This window comes from Cimex lectularius, unplaced genomic scaffold (genome assembly GCF_000648675.2).
Source record: "Cimex lectularius strain Harlan isolate CLEC.00 unplaced genomic scaffold, Clec_2.1 scaffold35, whole genome shotgun sequence".
In the NCBI taxonomy this organism is placed as follows: Eukaryota; Metazoa; Arthropoda; class Insecta; order Hemiptera; family Cimicidae; genus Cimex; species Cimex lectularius.
In genome coordinates, this window is record NW_019392746.1 from 1,733,095 (window position 1) to 1,755,598 (window position 22,504).

At 32.8% G+C, this 22,504-nt stretch overlaps 2 protein-coding genes across 2 annotated transcripts; both read left to right on the forward strand.

Annotated features, from left to right (window-relative positions):
* The first annotated feature begins 6,007 nt into the window (after nt 1–6,007).
* On the forward strand, nt 6,008–7,344 carry LOC106669278 (electron transfer flavoprotein regulatory factor 1). The gene is made up of 2 exons (XM_014398620.2): nt 6,008–6,163; nt 6,225–7,344. Exons 1-2 carry the CDS (start codon nt 6,125–6,127, stop codon nt 6,435–6,437), a joined length of 252 nt encoding a protein of 83 aa, XP_014254106.1. The 5' UTR covers nt 6,008–6,124; the 3' UTR covers nt 6,438–7,344.
* A 4,202-nt stretch (nt 7,345–11,546) lies between these two features.
* LOC106669319 (sideroflexin-1) lies at nt 11,547–20,680 on the forward strand. The gene is made up of 8 exons (XM_014398723.2): nt 11,547–11,925; nt 18,901–19,074; nt 19,138–19,233; nt 19,305–19,380; nt 19,439–19,524; nt 20,159–20,286; nt 20,348–20,532; nt 20,593–20,680. Exons 1-8 carry the CDS (start codon nt 11,768–11,770, stop codon nt 20,650–20,652), a joined length of 963 nt encoding a protein of 320 aa, XP_014254209.1. The 5' UTR covers nt 11,547–11,767; the 3' UTR covers nt 20,653–20,680.
* Nucleotides 20,681–22,504: the final 1,824 nt, after the last annotated feature.

The following is a 22,504-nucleotide window of genomic DNA, read 5'->3' on the forward strand; positions in this document are numbered from 1 at the left end:
TCTCGCTGTTTTGTTCGGACAATGTAGCTTTCTTCTTGGCTATCGCCAGAGATCGGCGTCGTAAGTCATCCGAAGATTTGTTCGAGATGTCCAAATGTATTCGTCCTGTAATTTTGACTGGAACACTGTCAACAAACGTTGCGGATTGTGCGAACCGATCAACGACATAGGTACCTATAAAATATGAAGGGTTGGACCGGCCGACAATGGACTGAGCTCCTCTTCCGACGGCGGATTTATCACCCGGGGGTGGCGTTATTGAGGCGGGGGCGGAGGCCGCCTTCCGGCTCGTTTACATCGGCTCGATTCCCATTTTTACAGCAGATGGATCAACGGACACAGTATGCAACTGATCGTCGTCCTGGCGGAAAAAATTCCGACGTTTCACATTTTAAAAATGTATTTTTATATTTAATGGATGAAATATTTTTCATAGGTTCGATAAATTACCAATTTTCGTATCTACGGCTTACAATTTCTCTACACTCCTCTGAATAAGTTCAAATTGTCTCATATCAGTTTTTTCAGGAAGAATGGCGTATTGCACCAAAATAATTCAATTTCGGTCCCGAATGCCCTCGATTTTCTCCCCTCTAAGTAAATAATTTATGGGATAACTGTTAAGCGCCTCGCTTTAAGGAGAAGATTCGGGATAGGCTTGACGTAATAGTCTAAAAGCCCAATCTACTGTAATTAACAACATTAAATATTAAGTTTCGCGCTTAGGCTTCTGAGAGCTGTCGACGACCACGATCATTCACCCTTCATGAGCAAACGACAACCCTCTGATTTGCGTGATTACATTAAAAAAAATCACATCATCAACAATTATTCTTCTGATTAATGAATAACTGGAGAATCTAAACTTACGCTAGTGATGGATGTCTATTTGTTGGTCCATAAACAAGAAATAATAACAATTTTAATAAATTATCCTAAATCTAAGGTCTTGTTTGAGATTAAAAAAAAAAAATGTCACGTGCGGGATTCGAACCCACGACTTTTGGCTAGCACGGCTTAATTTTAACTATTTAATTTAATGTAACTTGCGATGACCGTTGAATATAATTGTGGTGTTCGTATCGGTCAATTTAAGATTATATTTTGTTGCATCCTCTGCATTTCTACTGGGAGGAAACTTCTTACAAATTAATAAGCATATAACTAGTATTGACTGAATAAAGTGTATAATGGTATGTATGTATGAATAAACATATATTAATGATATCTATTGAATTCTTAGGGGGTGTCGGTGGCCGCAACGGTTTAGGCGTTGACACGGCGCTCATCACTGTAAGGTAAAGGTCCCGGGTTCGAATCCAGCGGCTCTGCATTCGAACTCAACAAAATGGGATTTTTTCAAAAACACCGGCACCCCGAGGGTTGATATAACCTCTGCTGTTGCGAACCCTAGTAAAAAAATGAAAAAATAAATCTATTGAATTGATGCCTAGTTGAATTTGGTCCAGTATTATTTTCAAATAAATAGATTTCTAAGTAAATAAATAAAAATGTGTAATTGAGCTTAGAACGTTCGTTAGGTATAAAAGCTTATGTTAGCAGAATTTATTATTCTCACAGATCATTATGAGAAGTCTAACAATAATAGTAACCACTATGCCAAAGCTGGTGATCCGCAAGGCAACATCCTTGGTCCCTTCCCCACACTTCTGTTAACTATACAGTGCCGAACATTTCTATCAATCACGATACAGTACTCCTCACACATGTAGACGATTCCAGCATCTTTTGAAAACCTCCAATACCATATATCCTGTATAGAAGAATGGTTCAAGAAATTGGAAAATTAGCATCAACCAAACCTAATCCCAGAAAATAACCTTCACCATTCGTCGTATCACCTCTCCTCCAATCTAACAAAACTTTGTTCTTTTAAACTTGAAAGAAAAGAATGGAACAGACAATATACTTAAAAGCCTATTTGGCCGCAGATCAAAACTCTCACTATAAAACAAATGCCTCATCTACACATCATTTCTACAACAAATCTAGGTGTATGGATTTGACTATGGGGTTCAACAAAGTGATCACTTTGAATAGAGTTACTTCAGTCCAAAATTCTATGAACCATTGCCCAAGCTACTTCATATCCAACCTTACACACACACACACACACACCTCCAACTCTCATTTGACCTGGATACCACAAGAAGCCGATACAGATGGTTCCATAAAACCCTAGACCCTCGTCCTAACGCTCTAGCCCAACGCTTTCCATCCCAAACTCTTCCCAACAATCCTTTAACATGCACAATAGCCAGCCTCACAATTTTCTTCCTAGTGAGAAAAGTGAATAGTGTTGTGATATTAGTAGATTAGTAATTGATGAATTAACTTATCCACTTATAAACTAATCATATTAATTTAATCATTTCATTTAGAGTAGGGTTGAAAAAATAAATAGTTAATTCTGAACATAATTTTTGAACCCTTTATTTTTATGGTTTGCGATCATAATTTGCACATCCAATTATTCTAACTTTTAAATGAAAATTTAGTGTTTGGACATTTAGGAGAGTATTCGATAAAGGTATTAACAAATTTTCTTTTATGACAATGTATAATAAGGCATACAAACATGCATTAAATTTTGTTTGTTTATTAATTTTTGTTTATGAATTGAATAAATTTGAAAAAGGAAAAACAAACAGTTATAACTACTGACCACTGCCTTGTAGATTACACGTTAAACAAATATAATAAAGTAGAATGTACTACTTAAGTTATTCAAATACTAATAGGTTTATTTCCCATTAGTTTTTTCAAGACTATCTTCCTTCTGGTACATGAACGTGTCCTCTGAGAGTCGATTTCTCTTCTTGTTGATAGCACGATAGCGGCCAGAGTTGGACCGGTAGAATATCTTCTCATTGAACTGCTCCCTCCTGGCAAGCTTCTCTACAGTCTTGTGCCCAAAAAAGTGGTTAAACATCTCTGAAATGTTGTCACTCATCTCGCAGGCACATGCAAAAAAATAATATGCAGAAAACTGAGGTATCTTATCTCTTCAGAGAAAACATAATCTAACTGATAAGAATTGAACTTGTCATTTGAAACGGATGAGAGATACCTTTACAAATATTTGCACTGCACCTACTTGAACTTGTAAAATCTTAACAACACAAAACTCCAACGAATTTATCCTTTTTTGTCAAAAGTTTACAAATATGTGTGTGTTTTTTCCAAATAAGTATTAAAACTTACTTTAGATGTAAAAGTTGCTGTTCCAAATTATTCTTGCATTTTTGTTTACTAAACCAGTAACTATAAGGAAAAGATACGTAAGATTTCATCGGCTCTGGTCTTATAATGAACATATTTGTGGCTATATATTTTATTATCATTTCTACTATTGACAATAATGTTCTCTGTTCTATGATTATTTTATTGGCTAAAGTTGTGCAACAGCATTAATGCATGTGCATTCTATAATGCACATAAGGCTATATATAATAATTTTTTTGATGAGGGTATTTCGACTAAGAGGTTATATGAATCCTCCTGAGAACCATGGAAATGAAAATGATTTAAAAACATTGAATTAAAAAAATTAATAAAATATAATTGGTTACATGTGTACATATTCAATATAAGGTATAGACGTTGGAATTGTGCAATAAAAATTTTATTCAATTTGTTTTCTCTATATTCAGAAGAAATAAGTAATTGGTCTATAGTATATCTAAGTAAATCTCGTGTTAAAGTGTATCCGTATCATCAGTAAATCCAGAAAACAGATCTTTGATATCAATTTAAGCAAACCATTAAACTTTTGAAAAACAAAAGTGGTCTGAGGAATGTTCCTCGAGGAATTCAAAAGAACATAATTTTTTCTCTTTTTTTTTTTAATTTATTTAAAAGAGTATTTCAACCCATCGGGGTGTTGCTGTTTAAAAAAAATATGTAATTTTGTCGGGTTTGAATCCTGGAGGGATGCTGGATTTAAACCAGGGATCTTTACCTTACAGTGATGAGCTCTGGGACAAGACTAAACTGTTGTGACCACTGACGCCCCTTAATAAAATAGCACTATAATTGTGATAATTTAGTCTCTTTTTTTAAATTTCATCTATTGGCTCTCATTTGTACTGTGTATAAGCCAAAACGGATCTAACCACAGAACATAACAGCTTAATATAGAGGCTAGGAAAAGCTCATTTAGGCTCCAAAAACAATTAAATTGGATAGGAACTAAACAATCCGGGTGTACAACTATAATTAACAAAATCAGACACTCATTCATAGAAAATTAAATGGGGACTGACTATATGATGCCGCAAACATTCTTCACATCCTATAAAGTCTCAATGGACTATAAAGGAGAGGAAGAACACAGGACAGTATCAGATACAATGATATGGTATACAGATGGCTCCAAAACAAACAAAGGAACCGGATCGAGCATTTTCTGTACAAGCCCAAAACATGAGCAATCAAACTCATAAGGGAAGTACACTGCGGTCTTTCAAGCAGAAATACATGCCATCAATGTTTGTGCCCTGGAAAATCTTAAAAGAGGTTACACTGGCAAAAAAATCCTCATAAGATCTGATAGCCAAGCAGCCATTAAAACATCAGCATGTAAAAGAATTACATCAAAATTAGTCAGTGAATGCATCCAAAAATCTCCAAAACCTGGGGAAACACAACAATCTGATGATATCTTGGGTGCCAGGGCACAGAGGAATTTTGGGTAATGAAAAAGCAGACAGACTGGCCAGAGGACGACAAAACCAAAGGAGAAGTGGATAAACTCTAGCGGTGCTAGACATAGTAAACTTATGATGAAACAACCCACACCAAGGCTGGCTAAATCACTGCTTCAAGTGGAGAGGGCTAAATTTGGAGGAGTGATAGGACTACTAACCAGTCACTGGCATCTGAGAAAATATCTACACAAAATGGGCATATACATGGAGGAGGAGGAGGAAACAGCCACCCATATCATATTTGAATGCGAAGCAACAGCTCAATGGAGATTCAACCTAACATACAAAAAAAAAACTTAGGGAATGAAATTATAGCAGCGACAGTCAATGACCTGATACTTTTAAGGAAAAGGATAGAGTCTATTGCACAGAATTAAGGAACTAGAAAGGTACAATAAGCCAGAATGCTGCAGTGCATGGAGAGTACAAACCCCGCTTCCTAGTATCCTTATCACCATACCACAACAGCTACCATACAATAGGTTACTGATTGAAGCACATGACTTGGTAACCATAAAGGGAAAATTTTATGACACTTGTCGAACAGTTGCCAAAACATCCTAAATATTGTAGAAATATTGCATGATACAAGGTATTTAAATATCAACATTAAGAAAACATCTCTCACCAGCAGGCTTCTAACAGTGCCCACAATAAATGATGTGAGATGTATAAAATATAACAATAGATATATAATGGAAATATAAACATTGTAGCTTTTGTTTCTTTAGTTTTAAATTTTGGATGGTGGTTGACAGACAAGTTGGTCGGGTGGTTTGCCTGTTATCACCTACCTTATCTTATGCAAAGAAAGTAAGGAGCTAGATTTAACCCATGACCTAAGGTTCAAATGATGAAGTCATATAGGCAAAATACCACACCAAGGCACTACTAAGCATTGGCCAGATGCCATGTATCTAAAACTAGGGGATAAACTAAAAGATGGCATATTGGTTATAAGTAAGACCTTAGTCAGTTATGCAGCTTTAGTATTATGAACAAAAACACTGGATAAGAAGGCCATACAAACTGCAAATTTTACTAGTCTAGTGAACAAAAATGTCCTTATGAATTTCTTCCCCTTTAACCCCATTATTACTTTACTACCATTGTTTCTTACACTACCCCTTTATTAATTTGGTAAATGATACTAATTTGTTGTTGATGTACAATGAAGTGAAATAGAATTATAAAAATTGTAGCTTTTGCTTTTCTAGTTTTAAATTTTGGAGGGCGGTTGACATGTGAGTTAGTTGGTTGGTTTGTCAGTTGTCAAGGTCAAGGAAAGGTATATCCACAGTATTGATAAGTTATCTTCTTAGTTCAGTTTGAAATGTCATTTGCTCCAATTTGAAGTTCTGTTGCTGTTAGTAAGATAATTTTAAAGAAAAACAATGTCACAGAGGGCTAAAGTCATCGATCTGTACAAAACTGTAAGCTAAATAACCACTAGAGCTATTTGACAATGTTCAACTTGTTCTGTATCACTTACAGCTGCTTCACCTTGGAAAGGACTGGCCCCAGGGATCGGACTTCTTTAAGTCCAGGCTGAAGAAAGCCTTCATGAAGAACCGAGACGTATCGGACCCAGAGAAGGTCGAGGCGCTCATCAAGCACGGAGAGTTTGTAAAGAAAGAAATTGAGACGCTCTACATGCTTAAGAAGTACAGGACGATGAAAAGGCGTTACAGCAATAGTGATGTTTAGTCTACTTAGGGTAGTCAGGAAAAGTCAACATACACATGATGATTGTCATGAAACCGATTTCCTAACCATGCAAGAAATGAGCAAAAGTAAATTTCAACTGTCAGTATATTGAAACATTTAGCATTCCATGTGATAACAGTACTATTAAAGACAACGTTACAGAATGTTGAACAGACATAAGGTACTAATTAATTTTTACTAGAGGGTGCAATTACATTCAACAATAAAAAAATAACGCTTCGACAAATCAAACCAGCGAGGATATACAGATCGAAAATGACCAGTAATGACCAAATTTGAGTTTTTAAGTTGCTTACATTTCGTGGCTTTGTAGTATGCTCAGCCGACTGAATTGTGGTTTGCTCTGGGTTAAAACTTAAAATTGAGTTACATTGAGTAAAGCCATCTTTGTACCTAGGTGAATTTTATATTCTTTCTTAATTTTCCTTTCCTTCTTATGCCATCTGTCTCATACAAAGTTTAATTGTTAGTGATATCCAGTTTAAAAAACGCTAAATGACTCAAAAAAGCATATCTTGAAGGGTTTTCTGGGTAGAAACTTTTAACCTTCACCCCTATAATTTTGTTGTTTGTTATACTTACTTTAAGTAAACTTTGTTTCAATTTAAACCAGAATTAATTCAATATTAACAGTAAGGAAATACTTGTGATAACTAGTGCGTTTTGTTATCATAGATAGAAAAAAGTTTGCCAATGTTTAATGATTTGTCTTCTTTTCATATTATCTATGAAGTTTTCACAGGAGGAAAGTTTGTAAAGCTAAATACCATAGCTTAATATAACAATATTATTTTTTTAATTAGAATTTGTGTAAAATAAATTTAATATTGAAATATTTTTATAGATGTATGTGGACTTTTTTACTTGTTGTACATCCATTTCCATTGTGATAAATATAACTTAATTTTATCTATGTATTAATAAATTATTTTCAAAGAATTTGAATTTTTTATCTATTTCCTACTTTTCCAATTATTCGCTATAATATTAATTTATCTATCTAGGTATAAATGAGGCTGTCACAAGGCCTTCCACACCTTGCCCTGAGTAGATCTATTGTCCTTATATATTTTTATAACTAAAATAACTAGTAACTACAACTTTTTCATAGCTAGTGGCGCCTTCATGGAGTGTCTTGCTTGCAACTTTTCTTCTCTAGTTGCAAGAATCTGCACCTATAGAGACCCTCACATGTAATGTACATGGTTTTGTCTTGTTTCAAACAAAGTTGGTTGAGTATAAGTTTAGAATAGTAATTTTTATGATGTCTTTAAAATCTATGATAAATCAACTGACAAGTTCTATTTTTATTTTTCTATTAAAATAATATGGGAGTGAGAATTAGGATGTCAAACAGGAAATAGATATCCAACTATTGCTCATATTTGATATGTACATAGTGTTTTTAACGTTGCAATACTTTTTTCCCTTATTTCTTGTATTTCTACTAAAAAAGCCAAGTTTTTTCATGGCTTTATTGGATATATACTGTTAGAGAAGTTAAGAGAAGAGTCAAGCAAAAGGGACAGGAATTGCATGTATTAGTAGCAGATAAAACGTTAATCAATTGTTCAAAATTTATATTGAATAAATCAGACTCAGAAAATAATTGATTGCCTTGTTTATCCTGGAGATAGGTAGATTTTGTACATACATTGTTCTAGGAAAGCGCTTCCCAAACTTTTTAGCCAGTGGACCCCTTTCACAGAATAAAATCTAGGACAAACCCCTCGCCTTCAAGTATTTAAAATTAGCTACCTATAATACATGTAGTAAATTAAAGTTTTATAAATTAGCCAGTAATTCTTAATTAAGTGATGGAGAGAGTATCACTATGAAAACAAACATTAGATTTATAACTTTAATACTTAACTTTATTTAAAAATTGAATCCAAAAATCTAATTGGACAGAACAGAATCAATAGGTTTCTATAGGAACTTTGAACTTGAGCCCAATTCAAAAGTAATAATTTGAATATTAATAATTAATGAATTAATGGGAAGAATGAGGTTTTTTTAGTGTGCACAATTTGGATATGTTTGGTTTAATATTTGATATCAGGAGACGGATGTCGGGTTCAGCATTTAGGCAGCGTTGGTGTTTAGTTTTGGTGGAATAGATAGAAAATATGGATTTGTGTATGTTTGTGGCAAATAGAAGAAGAATAAGTTTTGCTTTTTAACAAGCGGTTAAAACCATCCCTAAGCTTTTCAGTTGAAGTAAAAAATGGAGTAAACATCGGACTTGAAAGTAGATTTCAAGGTGGAGTCTGAATTAATGTCTATCAATCATTCATATTAACTTTAAAGTAGTATGGTTGGCTTTGTCGAAACTGAAAGCGGTTCTACTACTCATTCATTGACTTGCAGCAGTGCACCTCGAGTTGTAGGGAAATCATGTGCCAGGCCATTCACAAGCTCCAGTTTGTTTCCACGTAAAACTGGATTTTTTTTAAATTTTTTATTTATTTTAAAGTTGAGAATTTTGTCATTAGCATTAAATGTGATACTCTTCCCATGCAAAGAATGACTCATCTCAATCATTTTAACGAAACTATCTGATAAATACAACAATATACATTGCCATTTCTTATCATTGAAAACTTTAGCAAATTTGACATTGTGGTCCATGAACAGAGATAAGATTTCAGAATGAAATTCCTGTAATCGTGAAAGTGCTTTCCTACAAGACAGCCACCTCCCTTCTGTGTGGAGAAGCAGGGAATGATGAAAGCTTCCCATTTGTCACATAATATTGTGAAAAGTCTTGACTTCAGTGGCAGAGTCATAATTAATGATTTGAACAGACCCATTCAAAATATTCTTAAAAGAGGCTGGCATTTGTTTTATAGCTAAAGCATGTCTGTGGAGAACACAATGACTGCTGCTATAAAATAAAAAAACTTTAGTTTTCAGTACTCATTGTTATTAATTCTTTAATTTTATGTATTCATTTATTTTTGAAATGATTAATTTTTCTTGAAGTTCACAGCTGACCCCGTAGTTAGGGTCGGCAGATCACAGTTTGGGAAGCCCTGTACTAGGGTAATAAATGATAAAATGATAAGCATTATAATGATGACAAGGGAGTTGTGGAGAGTCAATAAAAAAAAGACTAAAAGGCAGGAAGTCTGTAAAGATATTAAGGTCAGTGTGAGTTTTAGAATATTAATTTTGATTATGTCTGTAAATCTATGATAAATCAACTGGCAAAATAAATTTTGTATTCTTACTATTAGAATAATATGGGAAGAAGACCAAATTTGGCATATTCAACTATCATTATATATTTTTTGAAATTTCTTGTGTTTCTACTAATAAAGCCAAGCTTTTACAAGGCTTGAAAAGTGGCATAGAAGTTGAAAAAAAAAAGTTTAGACAGTCCTATAACGTTTATGGTCAAGGGATTGTTGAACCACGCATCAAGGGCGATTGTTTTTATAAAAGCTAGTAAGGATGGTTTAGCATATCTATCAAGTTCATTTACTTGACCAAAAAAGGTAGTTTGATTGGTTTCAATAATTCTACCTATTCTCACAGATTTAAGTACTAGGTATGGTCAAACTAGGCGCATCATTTGACAGATTTCTTTCACAAAAAATTGGTTTAATTTCAACTTATATTTAAAGGACAAATACAAATTTTACCTTTTTAAAACACAATTTGTAATGTAGGTTAACGTTAAAAAAAGGATGTTAAAAAAACCCTAACAAACAAAATTTTATGTTCAATTTGTCAATCTTTTGTTGTCTTTTAGTTACTAGATATGACCAAACTAGGTTCATAATTTTACAGGTTTCTTAAATAAAAAAATAAATAATTAAATAAATGGTTTACGTTTAACATGTATTTAAAGGACGAATACAAATTTTAGCTTTTCAAAACTCAATTTGTAATGTAGATTAACGTTAAAAAAAAGGATGTTAAAAAAACCCTAACAAACTACGTTTTATGTTCAATTTTGCCGATCCTTTACTATCTTTTACCTGCTAAATATGATCAAACTAGGTGCATCATTTCACAGATTTCTTTCACAAAAAATTGGTTTACGTTTAACATGTATTTAAAGGACGAATACAAATTTTAGCTTTTTAAAACACAATTTGTAATGTAGGTTAATGTTAAAAAAGGATGTTAAAAAACCCTAACAAACTAAATTTTATGTTCAATTTGCCAATCTTGTGTTATCTTTTAGTTACTAGATATGACTATACTAGGTTCATAATTTTACAGATTTAAAAAAAAAAAAAAAAAAAAAAAAAGGTTTACGTTTAATATGTATTTAAAGGAAGAATACAAATTTTAGCTTTTTAAAATTCAATTTGTAATGTAGGTTAACATTAAAAAAAGGATGTTTAAAAACCCCTACAAACTACGTTTTATGTTCAATTTTTCAGATCCTTTACTACCTTTTACCTACTAAATATGATCAAACTAGGTGCATCATTTGACAGATTTCTTTCACAAAAAATTGGTTTAATTTCAACTTATATTTAAAGGACGAATACAAATTTTAGCTTTTTAAAACTCAATTTGCAATGTAGGTTAACATTAAAAAAAGGATGCTAAAAAACCCTAACAAACTAAATTTTATGTTCAATTTGCCAATCTTGTGTTATCTTTTAGTTACTAGATATGACCATACTAGGTTCATAATTTTACAGATTAAAAAAAAAAAAAAAAATGTTTTACGTGTAACTTGTATTTAAAGGACAAATAAAATTTTTTAGCTTTTTAAAACTCAATTTGTAATGTAGGTTAACGTTAAAAAAAGGATGTTAAAAAAAACCCTAACAAACTAAGTTTTATGTTCAATTTGCCAATCTTTTGTTATCTTTTAGTTACTAGATATGATCAAACTAGATTTTAGAGATTTCTTTCTCACAAAAAAATTGGTTTAAGTTCAACCTATATTTAAAAGACGAATTTCATTTAAGTAGATCAATAAAGTGAAAAGCTCAGGTCGGGCTGTAATGAGGAAGGAAAAACACACTCGGAAACTGGTTTTACTGGATTTTAAACGGGCCTCGAATGGCGGTGGTTCGCATAGTTTCGCTAGACAGGCGCGCAGGTCGCGCAGCAGATATCGAGCGGTTCCACAGGACGAAGAGCCGGCTCAAACCCGTCTCGTCAGCCGGTTGAAGAAAATCAATTTGAAACGTCAAAACGAGGGAGAAAAAAATTTTTATCTCCAGATCCGTTCGATAGCCAAACCCTGACCTGTTGAACCCAAGATGACCTCTTCCTGAAACGGCCTAGTCCCAGGAGAATCGCCGACGGCCCAACAGGCAAGAATAACTTTTTTGGAAATGACCGACACCAAGAGCTTAAATCTGGAGCAGCCGAGATGGGACCAAAGCACATACTTGGGCCGTGCGAAACACTTTTTAACTGTGACAAACCCCCTCAACTTGAGATATTCCGACAAGAAACTGAACGAAGTGCAAGATATCGTCAAAAGACACAGGTAAGTAGATTCCCATATTTTTATAAAATGAGACATTGCAAAAATTAATTTGAAATTAAAATCTTTATTTGTTATAATTAGTTATTTTTACAAACTAGTTGATAATTTTTTATTGGACAGACTGGTGCTTAGCCCATGCTTGTTTTTTCGTAAAGTAATTATCGCAGAAAATTTAACGTGAAAAAATATTTTTAAACTAAAAAGAGCTGTTGCCGAGGTCTGGTCATATGTACACTACAACTGATGCAATAACTTCATAAAATTTGAAAAGAAAACTAAATCAAAATTATTAGAGTTCATTTAAGTCGACAATCGCTGAGAAACTAATTTTTGTTTTTCAAATTTTCTATTTTTAAAACAAAACGGTGTTTTCATAACGATTACTTGAGGAATACACTGAGAAAATTGACAAAATTTTTTTGCACTTAAAAATTTTAGCCCTAGATATTTAAAAAAATCCCTGACAAGCTTGATGTTCAATTTTGCCAGCCTTTGCTGTCGGTTGTTTTAGCTGATTTTGGCTGTTAATAATGTTCGAAGTTTTGCAGCAAGAAAACGCCATAATTCAAAATAGCATTCTGACCACATCGCACATAACGTGACAATACATCTATTGTTTAGGATCTTTTATCCATGGGACCTTGGTTTTCTCAAGGAGCTTCCGTTAGTTCTTCACCGATCCATTGTAGCTATTCAGTTCTCCACATTCAGCAGGTTCTTAGCATCTTCCCTTATGCAAGCGTAGCTTTGGACGCCCTCTCGGACGGATACCATGAAACTTTTCATTTAGAAGTATTTTGGAATCTTCATCGCTCATTCTTGCTACATGATCTGTCTAAATCTTGTCAGCCTTCAAAACCTAATATCAGGCTTCTTACATGGGGAGTAAAGCCATTCGGTTTTGCATAGTCTGAGGTATAAATTCAAAATATTTTTAAAAAAGATCCTTTCCACTTTAAGAGAACTCTTTTTCAAACCAGGAAAACTTTTCAAAACTCTTTAATTATTTAGTTATTGATGACTCAAATAGCATTTGTTTTCAAATTGCTATTATTTGTGGAATATTGGTGGACCATTCATGTTAAAAATCTCTGAGAAACCAAATCTTGCGACCAATCTTGGCACTTTTTTGTTTAAAACGTGTTTTTTTAAATTTGTTTAAAAAATATAGTTTTATTATAACGATTACTTCGCTTTTTAAATCAACTATATTACTCCCACCTTAAGGAAAATAATGCTTGGTTGAACTGTGGTATTAAAACAATCTGCTGAATATCACTTATCGTTGCTGAATCATGACTGGATTAATCACATTCTTTAGCAACAAATCAAACCGTTGTTTTTCCCTTCCAAAAACAGATGACTAAATTGTCAAAAAAAATTTCAATTATCTATGCATTAACTTAATATTTAAAATAGTTTTCAAATATGCCGATTGAATTTCTTAAAAAAACTATTAGACAATATATAAAAAAAAAAAAAAAAAAAAAAAAAAAAAAAAAAAAAAAAAAAAAAAAAAAAAAAAAAAAAAAAAAAAAAAAAACAGTACACTAAACATAATTTCAATAGTAAGACATTATTGTATTTTAAATTAGACTACTTTTCACTTGACGTGGTAACTATATGTTGATCTGAATGATCGAATTATAAAGTTATAGTTGGGTCGAAAGTGAAAGTATGAGGGGTTTAATGTTCAAATTTGTTTTTCTTTCTATATTACCAGTTACACAATTTATTTAATTCCAAATGTGTTTTTCTTTCTTAAATCGCCTTGAACTTTCTATTTCATGCATTGTTGACACTACGGTTTTTCGCCTTCATATGTACTGTTTCAACGTATCTGTTATGAAAGAGTAAAAGTAAGATGAATTCCACATGAGGTGAAAGTTTATTTAGTTACTTTTATGCGTGAGCATAGCCCGAAAGCGGGGTTTGATAACTTAAACTTCTCACTCAAAATTATTCTTTTCTCGAGTGTCACAACGAACTCAATCTCTCACGTGTCGTCGCATTATTTTTAGCCTTTTGGCACATACCGAAAAGAATAATTAGCGAGATTGAATTCGGCCCCAGTAGGAAGAAAAGGAGGCCGACGACCCCCAGCCGTTTAGAAAACGCGACGAAATGATCGGATATCCTCATTCGGCCAGTTGCAATTTTCCGACTGACGATTATTGGTTTAAATTGCTAAACCATCGAGTTCAAATTGAACAGAGTTAAGGTCAAACAACCCGTTATTCTTTGACTAACCCAAAATTTTGTAAATTCATTGGTCGATGTGGTAAGGCATCGACCCAACGTGCTCTAGCATAGAACGTTAAGTAATAAATAACTCCATCCAATTCAAAACAAAGTGGTCAATTTTATAGCAAGATTAATAAAGGATCTTTTTTAAAAGTGAAGAAATCTGAAGTCGGATAAAGCACTAACGAGAAAATATGGATTTAAATTATTTTTCGTTCTTTACGAAACAGAAAAAAAAGAGATGTTTAATAAACAAGCAAGGCCAATGTCTTTATTGAATTGAGAGATTGTTAACAATATAAGAATGATGTTTTGATTTCGACTGAGTTTATAAACAAAAAATAAAGATGGGATTAAAATTGTTTTGATGTATAGTATTTGCATTCCCAAATAAAAACGTTTGTTTTTTTTGTTAATGTTTTCACTTTCTTTTCGTTTATTACAGTCCCTTGACTGATTTTTTGACACAGCATGTAATGTATTGTATACAGTGTCCTTTACAGATGACCCGGCTGAATTTCTTTTGTGCCAATGACGCTGTAAAAAAAAACCTTTTTTTGAGAAAAATTATACAAAGTACCTCAGGCTCAGCTCAACTTTAAAATTTCAAATACGACCCAGTACATCCTGACACATCGTTTTAAAGAATTTTTTACCCTGAAAACAATGGTGCGAGTCGGATTTTAAATTGGTCAAAAAATGACATTTCATTTGATTTGCTATTTATTAATCACATTTAACAGGACCTCATGGCGAACTGCAGCAAAGGTCAATCTATTTCCCCTGACCCTATCGCTCTGAGCACCGGTGAAGAGTGGTTAAAAAGAGCAAATCTTTGGATCTTTAAGCAAGGCAGGCAGTTAGAATATGAAATGTGATTAACAAATAGCAAACCAAATGACACGTAATTTTTTGACCAATTTAAAATCCGATTGCACCATTGTTTTCAGCGTATAAAATTCTTTAAAATGATGTGTCAGGATGGATAGGGTCGTATTTGAAATTTTGAAGTAGAACTGGGCCTGAGGTACGCTGTAAAATTTTTCTCAAAAATAAGGTAAAACTTTGAAACTAGACTAAAAAATATTAAACACATATTTTTTTTTTTTATAGCGTCATAATTCAAGAGAAATTCAGCCGGGCAATCAAAAAAGGACACCCTGTATAGTGCTTGACAGATATCTCGTTTTGTGTATATCGTTTTGGTGTGTATTAAAGTAGAAAGTATTTATTAAGCATAAATGTGTAATGTTATAGAGCCTACACCATCGTACACCATCAACCCTCAATGAGATTAGTTATATCTATGGTACTTTTCTGTTCTAATTTTTAAAGAAAACATGGTTTATTGTTATTACATGGATATCTCGTTTTGTGTTTCTTTTTTGGGTATTTTGAGGTTTAAATGTATTCATTAGCATGAATGCGTAATGTGAGAGTCTTTGGTGGAATATTGAGTACACCATCAGCCCTCAATGAGATTAGTTATATCTATGGTACTTTCCGGTTCTGATTTTTAAAGAAAACATGGTTTATTGTTATTAGATGGATATCTCGTTTTATGTTTCTTTTTTGGGTATTTTGAGGTTAAATGTATTTATTAGCATGAATGCGTAATTTGAGAGAGCCTTTGGTGGAATTTTGAATACACCATCGATCCTCAATTAAATTAGTTATACAGTATGTGTAAAAGTTGATGGAGAAAAATCGAGTACTAATTCCACCCTACTTGAGTAAATTGTATGTAGAAAATAATGAGTGAGCGTTTAAGTGTGTCTACGTTTTTAAACTATATGTGTTGGGGGTAGAAATGGTTGAGCTGTTGACAGCCCCAATGCCTAAGTTCATCGGCGGGACGGATAAGACCGAGGTTTAACCCCGAACTCTTAAAACCAGTAGTAAACCAAAAATAATACCAAAACTGAATATAACCAAAGTTGTTCGATAATAGAATAACGCTGGGTCACTGGACCTGCCTTTCTGCAATGACGTAGGTTGAATTTGTGTCCTGAGGAAGGCCAAATATAGAACAGAAAGCTAGTGAAATGTTATAACATTGTGTTGGATTAATTTGAGGACAACAAACCAGTTAATCTCAAAATAGTGTAAAACAGAAAGAAAATGGTTCAACCGAAGGGGTAAGGTGGGCGCCATTAATTATCCTAAGAGCACTTAAAAATCCAACTATTAAAAGAACAATAGAAAACAATCGCCTGTCTGAATATTTCCCCATATCCAGTGGTTTTATTAGATATATTTTTATACCCTGACCAACTGCAGAAGATAGAGAAATGGCGAAATGCATCTGTCGTTTAACCTATTATTTTGGTTTTTATTATTAAAATTGTGAATCATTTCTTTAATAACTTTTTTTGAACGACGTATTTATTATTTTCCAGAGGTTTTAAATTTTTAATTATTTTGTATTAAGTTAAGAGTTACATTGTGGAACCAGTTTTTTTTCTGGTTTATGTAATTTTATATAAGAGATTGCTTATCTGTAAAATCCGACAGCAAATTCGGTCCCACGTTAATGATGCCAGCAAACCCTCTATAAACGCTGTAAATTACGCAACTTGAAATAATAGTAATTGTGGGCGATTGTTACTAGATTTATTAATTATCTAATGATTCCTTGTTTATAAAAATCAATATAATGAGATCTTAGCGATTCGATAAAAGTGATACAATTCTCATTTAGAATAATTTATGGTTTCAAAATGAAATTAGAGAATCGTCTCAGAAATATAAGAAATATAATAGGAGAGCAAGTATGACGTTTTACTTATTCAGATGTGATGTTTGGTACAATAGAAAAGATTCTCAAATTTTAAAATGTTTGGTGACGTGTCGAGTGGAAAAACGTATTCATCGCGAGGCCTTTCTCCAACTATTTATTGAAAATATTCATTAATTAAAAAACCTTCTTGAATTGAAAAAATAAACTGTGGCTGGTCAAAATTCAATTGTCTGTCTCAAATTCACAACGATCCTAATTTCTACTTTTATATTTTAAATGGTGAGATTTCTTCTTGAGGTCTGCAAGGTGATGAATCTTTAGTTTGATCGTTAATGAACATTCTTGTCCGCATATCCTCGCTGTTTTAGTATATGAGACGTACAATAATTCGACTTGTCACAAAAGCAACTTTGTCAGTCAAGTTCAGTCGTGTTTCTGTTAGGATCTCACCCTGTTTGTACCCTGACCTACCACTGCAGATGGCATAATGGTGCATCGCATTTCACAGATGAAAAGAAAGAGGATAGGAAAACCGGAATCATCAGAAAAAAACAAACTGCGGGTTTATATTTAAACGAAGCTACATCTAACCAGGAAGAATAGATCATAGAATCGCTACTAAAGTACAGATTTATCTACATTATATTTAGTGAGGTTTGCTAATTCATGATACACATAAATAGCAAAGATAATAAGATCAGAATCATCGTAAACGACCAAACAGATTTATTTTTTGGTGGGCTCAACAAATCAAAGTAGCGCTTATTTAAAAAAAAGAACTTCAGAATTATTGGCATCTAATAAATTACCAATTTATATTTTGATGATGTCTACTAGGTGATAACCAAAACTGCGTGAATTAGAAAGCTAGAATGACCAGAAACGACCAAACTACAGGTTGACTAATTTATATTTCGACCTCAACAGTTTAACTTATGATGTTTCCTTCTTGAAGGTGGGATACTAGGTCATCTCAAAAAAACCACAACCAGTTTTTATCCACAACGTTTCGGATTTATTTTAATCCTTCATCAGGTGAGTGAACGCAATGGTTAAAACAGTGGTCGTCAGTCATTAATATTTTATAACAGTTTATTTTAAAAAAGAGCCAGTGTGGTACATATTTAAGTCTTTCAGACAACGAAAAAACGTTTTAATATTTTGAACCTGACTAGACTAGCTATTTTTTAAAATAAACTGTTATAAAATATTAATGACTGACGACCATTGTTTTAACCATTGCGATAACTCACCTGAGGAAGGATTAAAATAAATCCGAAATGCTGTGGGTAAAAACTGGTTGTGGTTTTTTTGAGATGACCTATTATCCCACCTTTAAGAAGGAAAAATCATAAGGTTGACTAACTATTTTGTTGAGGTTGACAAAGTTTAGTTGTTTATGAACATTCTGGTCCACATATCTTCACAGTTTAAGTCCCGTGAAACGCGTTTCGGCTTTTACATGAGTTCAGTTATGTGCTTCTGTTCATAATATGAAGTATCATAATGAAGTAACAAGTTGTGACTTTGTTAGTTATTCCGCCGACACCTGTTTGTGTATTGCTCCTTTTATAATTAAAAGTATTGTTCACGTTACTGCTCTTTTTATTGTTCCCGACAATAATATCTGCTAGGTGACCTACCTGCTGTTGCCAAAATCATTGGAAATGACTAAACTACTAATCATAACGTAAGAAGAATAATATGTAAAGGACCAAATTATTTATTTTGGAGAGATATACAAGGTAGAGATGATTGACCAAAACAGCTAGAACCAGAATGATAGACAACAGTAAAACTACAAATTTATATTTTAGTAAGGTCTGCTAGGTGATGACAGACAAAATCAGCAATGATAGGAAAGCAGGTATGGTCAAAGATGACCAAACTGCTCATTTAGATTTAAATCTCTTCTTTTCTTTTTCAAACAACTTGCAAAGCCAAATTTTGTTATAATACCATTTTTAATTGTTATTATTTTTTCATTTCAGATCGGGAGAACCTCAAAAAACCAAACTTACTGTAGATGAGCTATGGAAGGCAAAGCACATCTACGATTCTGCATTCCATCCTGTAACCGGTGAGAAGACATTCATCCTTGGACGTATGTCTGCTCAAGTACCCATGAATATGATCATTACAGGAAGCATGATGACGTTTTACAAGTACTTTATATGATTTCCTCCATACAATTCAAGAATTAATATATGGATTTATTTTAAAATTAGATCTACCCCCGCTGTTGTTTTTTGGCAATGGATTAATCAGTCTTTCAATGCTCTAGTCAATTACTGCAACAGAAGCGATGCAGACATGCCTGTTTCGTAAGAAATATATGATTTATTTTTTAAGATTAAAAAAAATTAAATTACAAGGTATGGAAATTGTGCTATAGCCAAATTGCTACGTCATACATGGTAGCAACTACAGGGGCTGTTGGGTCTGCTGTCGCTTTAAACAGGATGGTCAAGGTGAGGGCGCGTCTTCTGAATTTTAAATGGGTATCAGTTTAACAAGAATTATTTACAGAAAATGTCACCAATTATCGGACGATTTGTACCATTTGCAGCTGTTGCAACGGCCAACTGTGTCAATATTCCAGCCATGAGACAGAAGTAAGAAATAAGTTGAAAACTTTATTTTTATTAACACTCTGGGACTGTTTTAAAAATTTATTATTAAATATTTATATAAGTGAACAAATCTCTACACAGTTTAGAGTTGGTGAATAGAGTAGAAGAAAAGTAATTGTATGATAAAAATATTCCACAACCTGTTTAACTTAAGCAGTTTAAAGATTTTAAAGCCCATGAAGTTTTGTGCACAGCTCATGTAAAAAATCACAAAAGAATGAACTGTTACCGGTTATAATGTTTCAAATATTCATATTTTTTGAAGAAATAATTTTAATTTTTTAAAATTTATATCAAGTTTTTCGCAACTGCTAGATTATATTTATTTTATATCCAACTATAAAATCTCAAAAGTGACGATTATTAAATTGAATGAAACAATTATTAAATTGGTTGAGACAATTAATAAATTGGTTGAAAAAATTATTAATTTGAGTGAAAAATGCTGAAAGTTATGAAAGTGTGTCGGGTGTTACAAATCAGCAGTCAGGTGAGGTCCAATCAACCGACTTGTTTTACTTAGTCAAATCAATCATATTTATTTACTTTTTTAATGAAAATTTATGTAAATTGGATTTGAAGCTTTCTAGTGGTTTAATACTCTTCCACTTTTCAGGGAGCTTACAGAAGGAATTAAAGTATTTGATGCCAATAACAATGTTATCGGATACTCAAAGGCAGCCGCATTCCAAGCAACAACATCCGTTGTGATAAGCAGGATATTAATGGCAGCCCCATCTATGGGTAATTTTTCATTTTCTCAAATTGGTCTCTCAATTGTGACTGATTTAACAATAATTTTCAGCAATCACCCCAGTCGTAATGAATATTTGCGAGAACAAAGGATTGTTCAAAGGAAAACCATTTTTGGAACCGGTTGTGACCGTAGGTCTTACCGGTCTCATTTTAGCTGTGGCTACTCCTCTCGCCTGTGCCCTCTTCGTACAAATGGCCCCAATAAAAGTAGACAAATTGGAAGATGATCTTAAGGTTTGCATAAAATACTTTAATTGTTTGAAACATCAAACTTGATTGAAATATCTGTTTCAGGAAAAAGTAAAGAAAGCCTGCCCAGGGGCCACAGTTTTATATTATAACAAAGGGCTGTAAAAATTCTTCGCAGTATACGATAGTAAAAGATGGCTACACTAAACCATAAAACTGAAAATGACAATAAGAAGTGTATTATAAGAGAAAACTAGAAAAATATTAAGTCGTTCATTGTAAAATTATCAAATGAGGAGGTCCATGCAAGAAGGGCCTATGTGGCAAAACCATATGTTGAGAAATTGTAGTAACTGTAGTCATGATAAGTCATTAAGATAAAAGATTGCATACATCCATTTTAAGCATTTTTCGTCTTGAGGAAAGCACATTACAGTTGTGATTATATTCTAAATAGAAAATATGACTGGAAACATTTAGTGAAGATAAACGCCCCACCATTCCTTCTTTTTTTAATAGTAAAGTGTGTTCAATTGAAGTATTGAGTTTCATTTTTAGGGGCTTCCCAGTACAATTTTTCAAGTAAATTTTAAATGCTTTGAAAATGTCTTTGATTGTCAACTTTGGGATGTTTAAATACATTCTTTTAGAGCAGTTTTGTAAAGTGTAGTGGTTAGAGTGGTGACTTCAGGTGCTCTAACGCAAGTTGTCTAACTTTTTATGATTAATGCGCTTGTCTCTTCATTGAATGAAGGAACAAAATACTTTATAAAATTTTAAACAGGTGGATGATAAAAGACATGTTTCAACAATGTGGCCTTGTCCTCTAGGGAATGAATACCTTCTTACATGAACACGCTCTTGTTTAGAATACAGATGAAATTGTTCCTCCATGTTGCTTTAAGTTTCTCCATTACTCTAAGTTGTACATTTAGAAACATTTCCTTACAATTTTTTTTCACAAATGAAAATGTTATTTTACAACAATATCTGTACTTATAGACTTATAAAATTCCCATCTTCTCATGTCCATTTTTTCCCCTTTGAACACTTATATTTGCCGCTACTCTATATAGTTTTCACCACTTTCAAGTTTCATTATCATATTAATAAATCACAGAAGATAAAAAATATATTTCAAGATAGAATGTAAACTTGGCACCTAATTAAATATAAACATGACGGATCCATTTCTGCATTCATCCCAAAAGTGCCCATGGACCATAAACAGATCTCCTCATAATTATAATAGAAAATCTAATATATCCGTACTCTGCCATGACTATTCTTAAAACAAAAATTGAATAAGTAGGCTTTTTAATTTTAATTTTGAAAACTATTACTGTTCATAGTATAAATTATTGTAAAGTTGTTACCATTATATATTACCATTTTAATACATATATTTTTTTATATGACTTTATTAACAAGTGCAAAATGACTTGTGGAAATTATGTGTCTGATGAGCCTTTTCAACGATGAAATAAGAGTAAAATTCCTTTTAATTATAAAATTGAATTATTTGTGATATGATATTTATCAATTGATGTATCTTCCTTTGTTTTTGTAATCTGGTGATTAGTTATGTGTTCTGTTTCTCAAAACATACACATCAGGTTAACAATGTTCATGGAATTTGTTATATTGAAAATACATGATTTAAAAAAAAAAAAATAGTCAAGATTATTTGGAAAGTAATTATAATTCATCAAATTAAACGATGAAAACAGTAATTTTAAACATACCTTATTCTTGGTAATGGCCCACTGCTTCAGAGCGAAGTGCGGCGAGTTCTTGGAAGTCAGACAATCTGGTGTCCCACAGGAAGCATTCTCGGTCCTATCCTTTATATCATCTATACTGCTGACCTGTCTGCACACCCCAAGATCATAATCACACCTACATGGACAATATTACAATTTTGTCCTCTAACTCGACCCCTATGCAAGCTACCTCCCACATTCAAGAACACCTTAAGTTTATCAAAGACTGGTACAATGTTTTTTTATTTTAAACC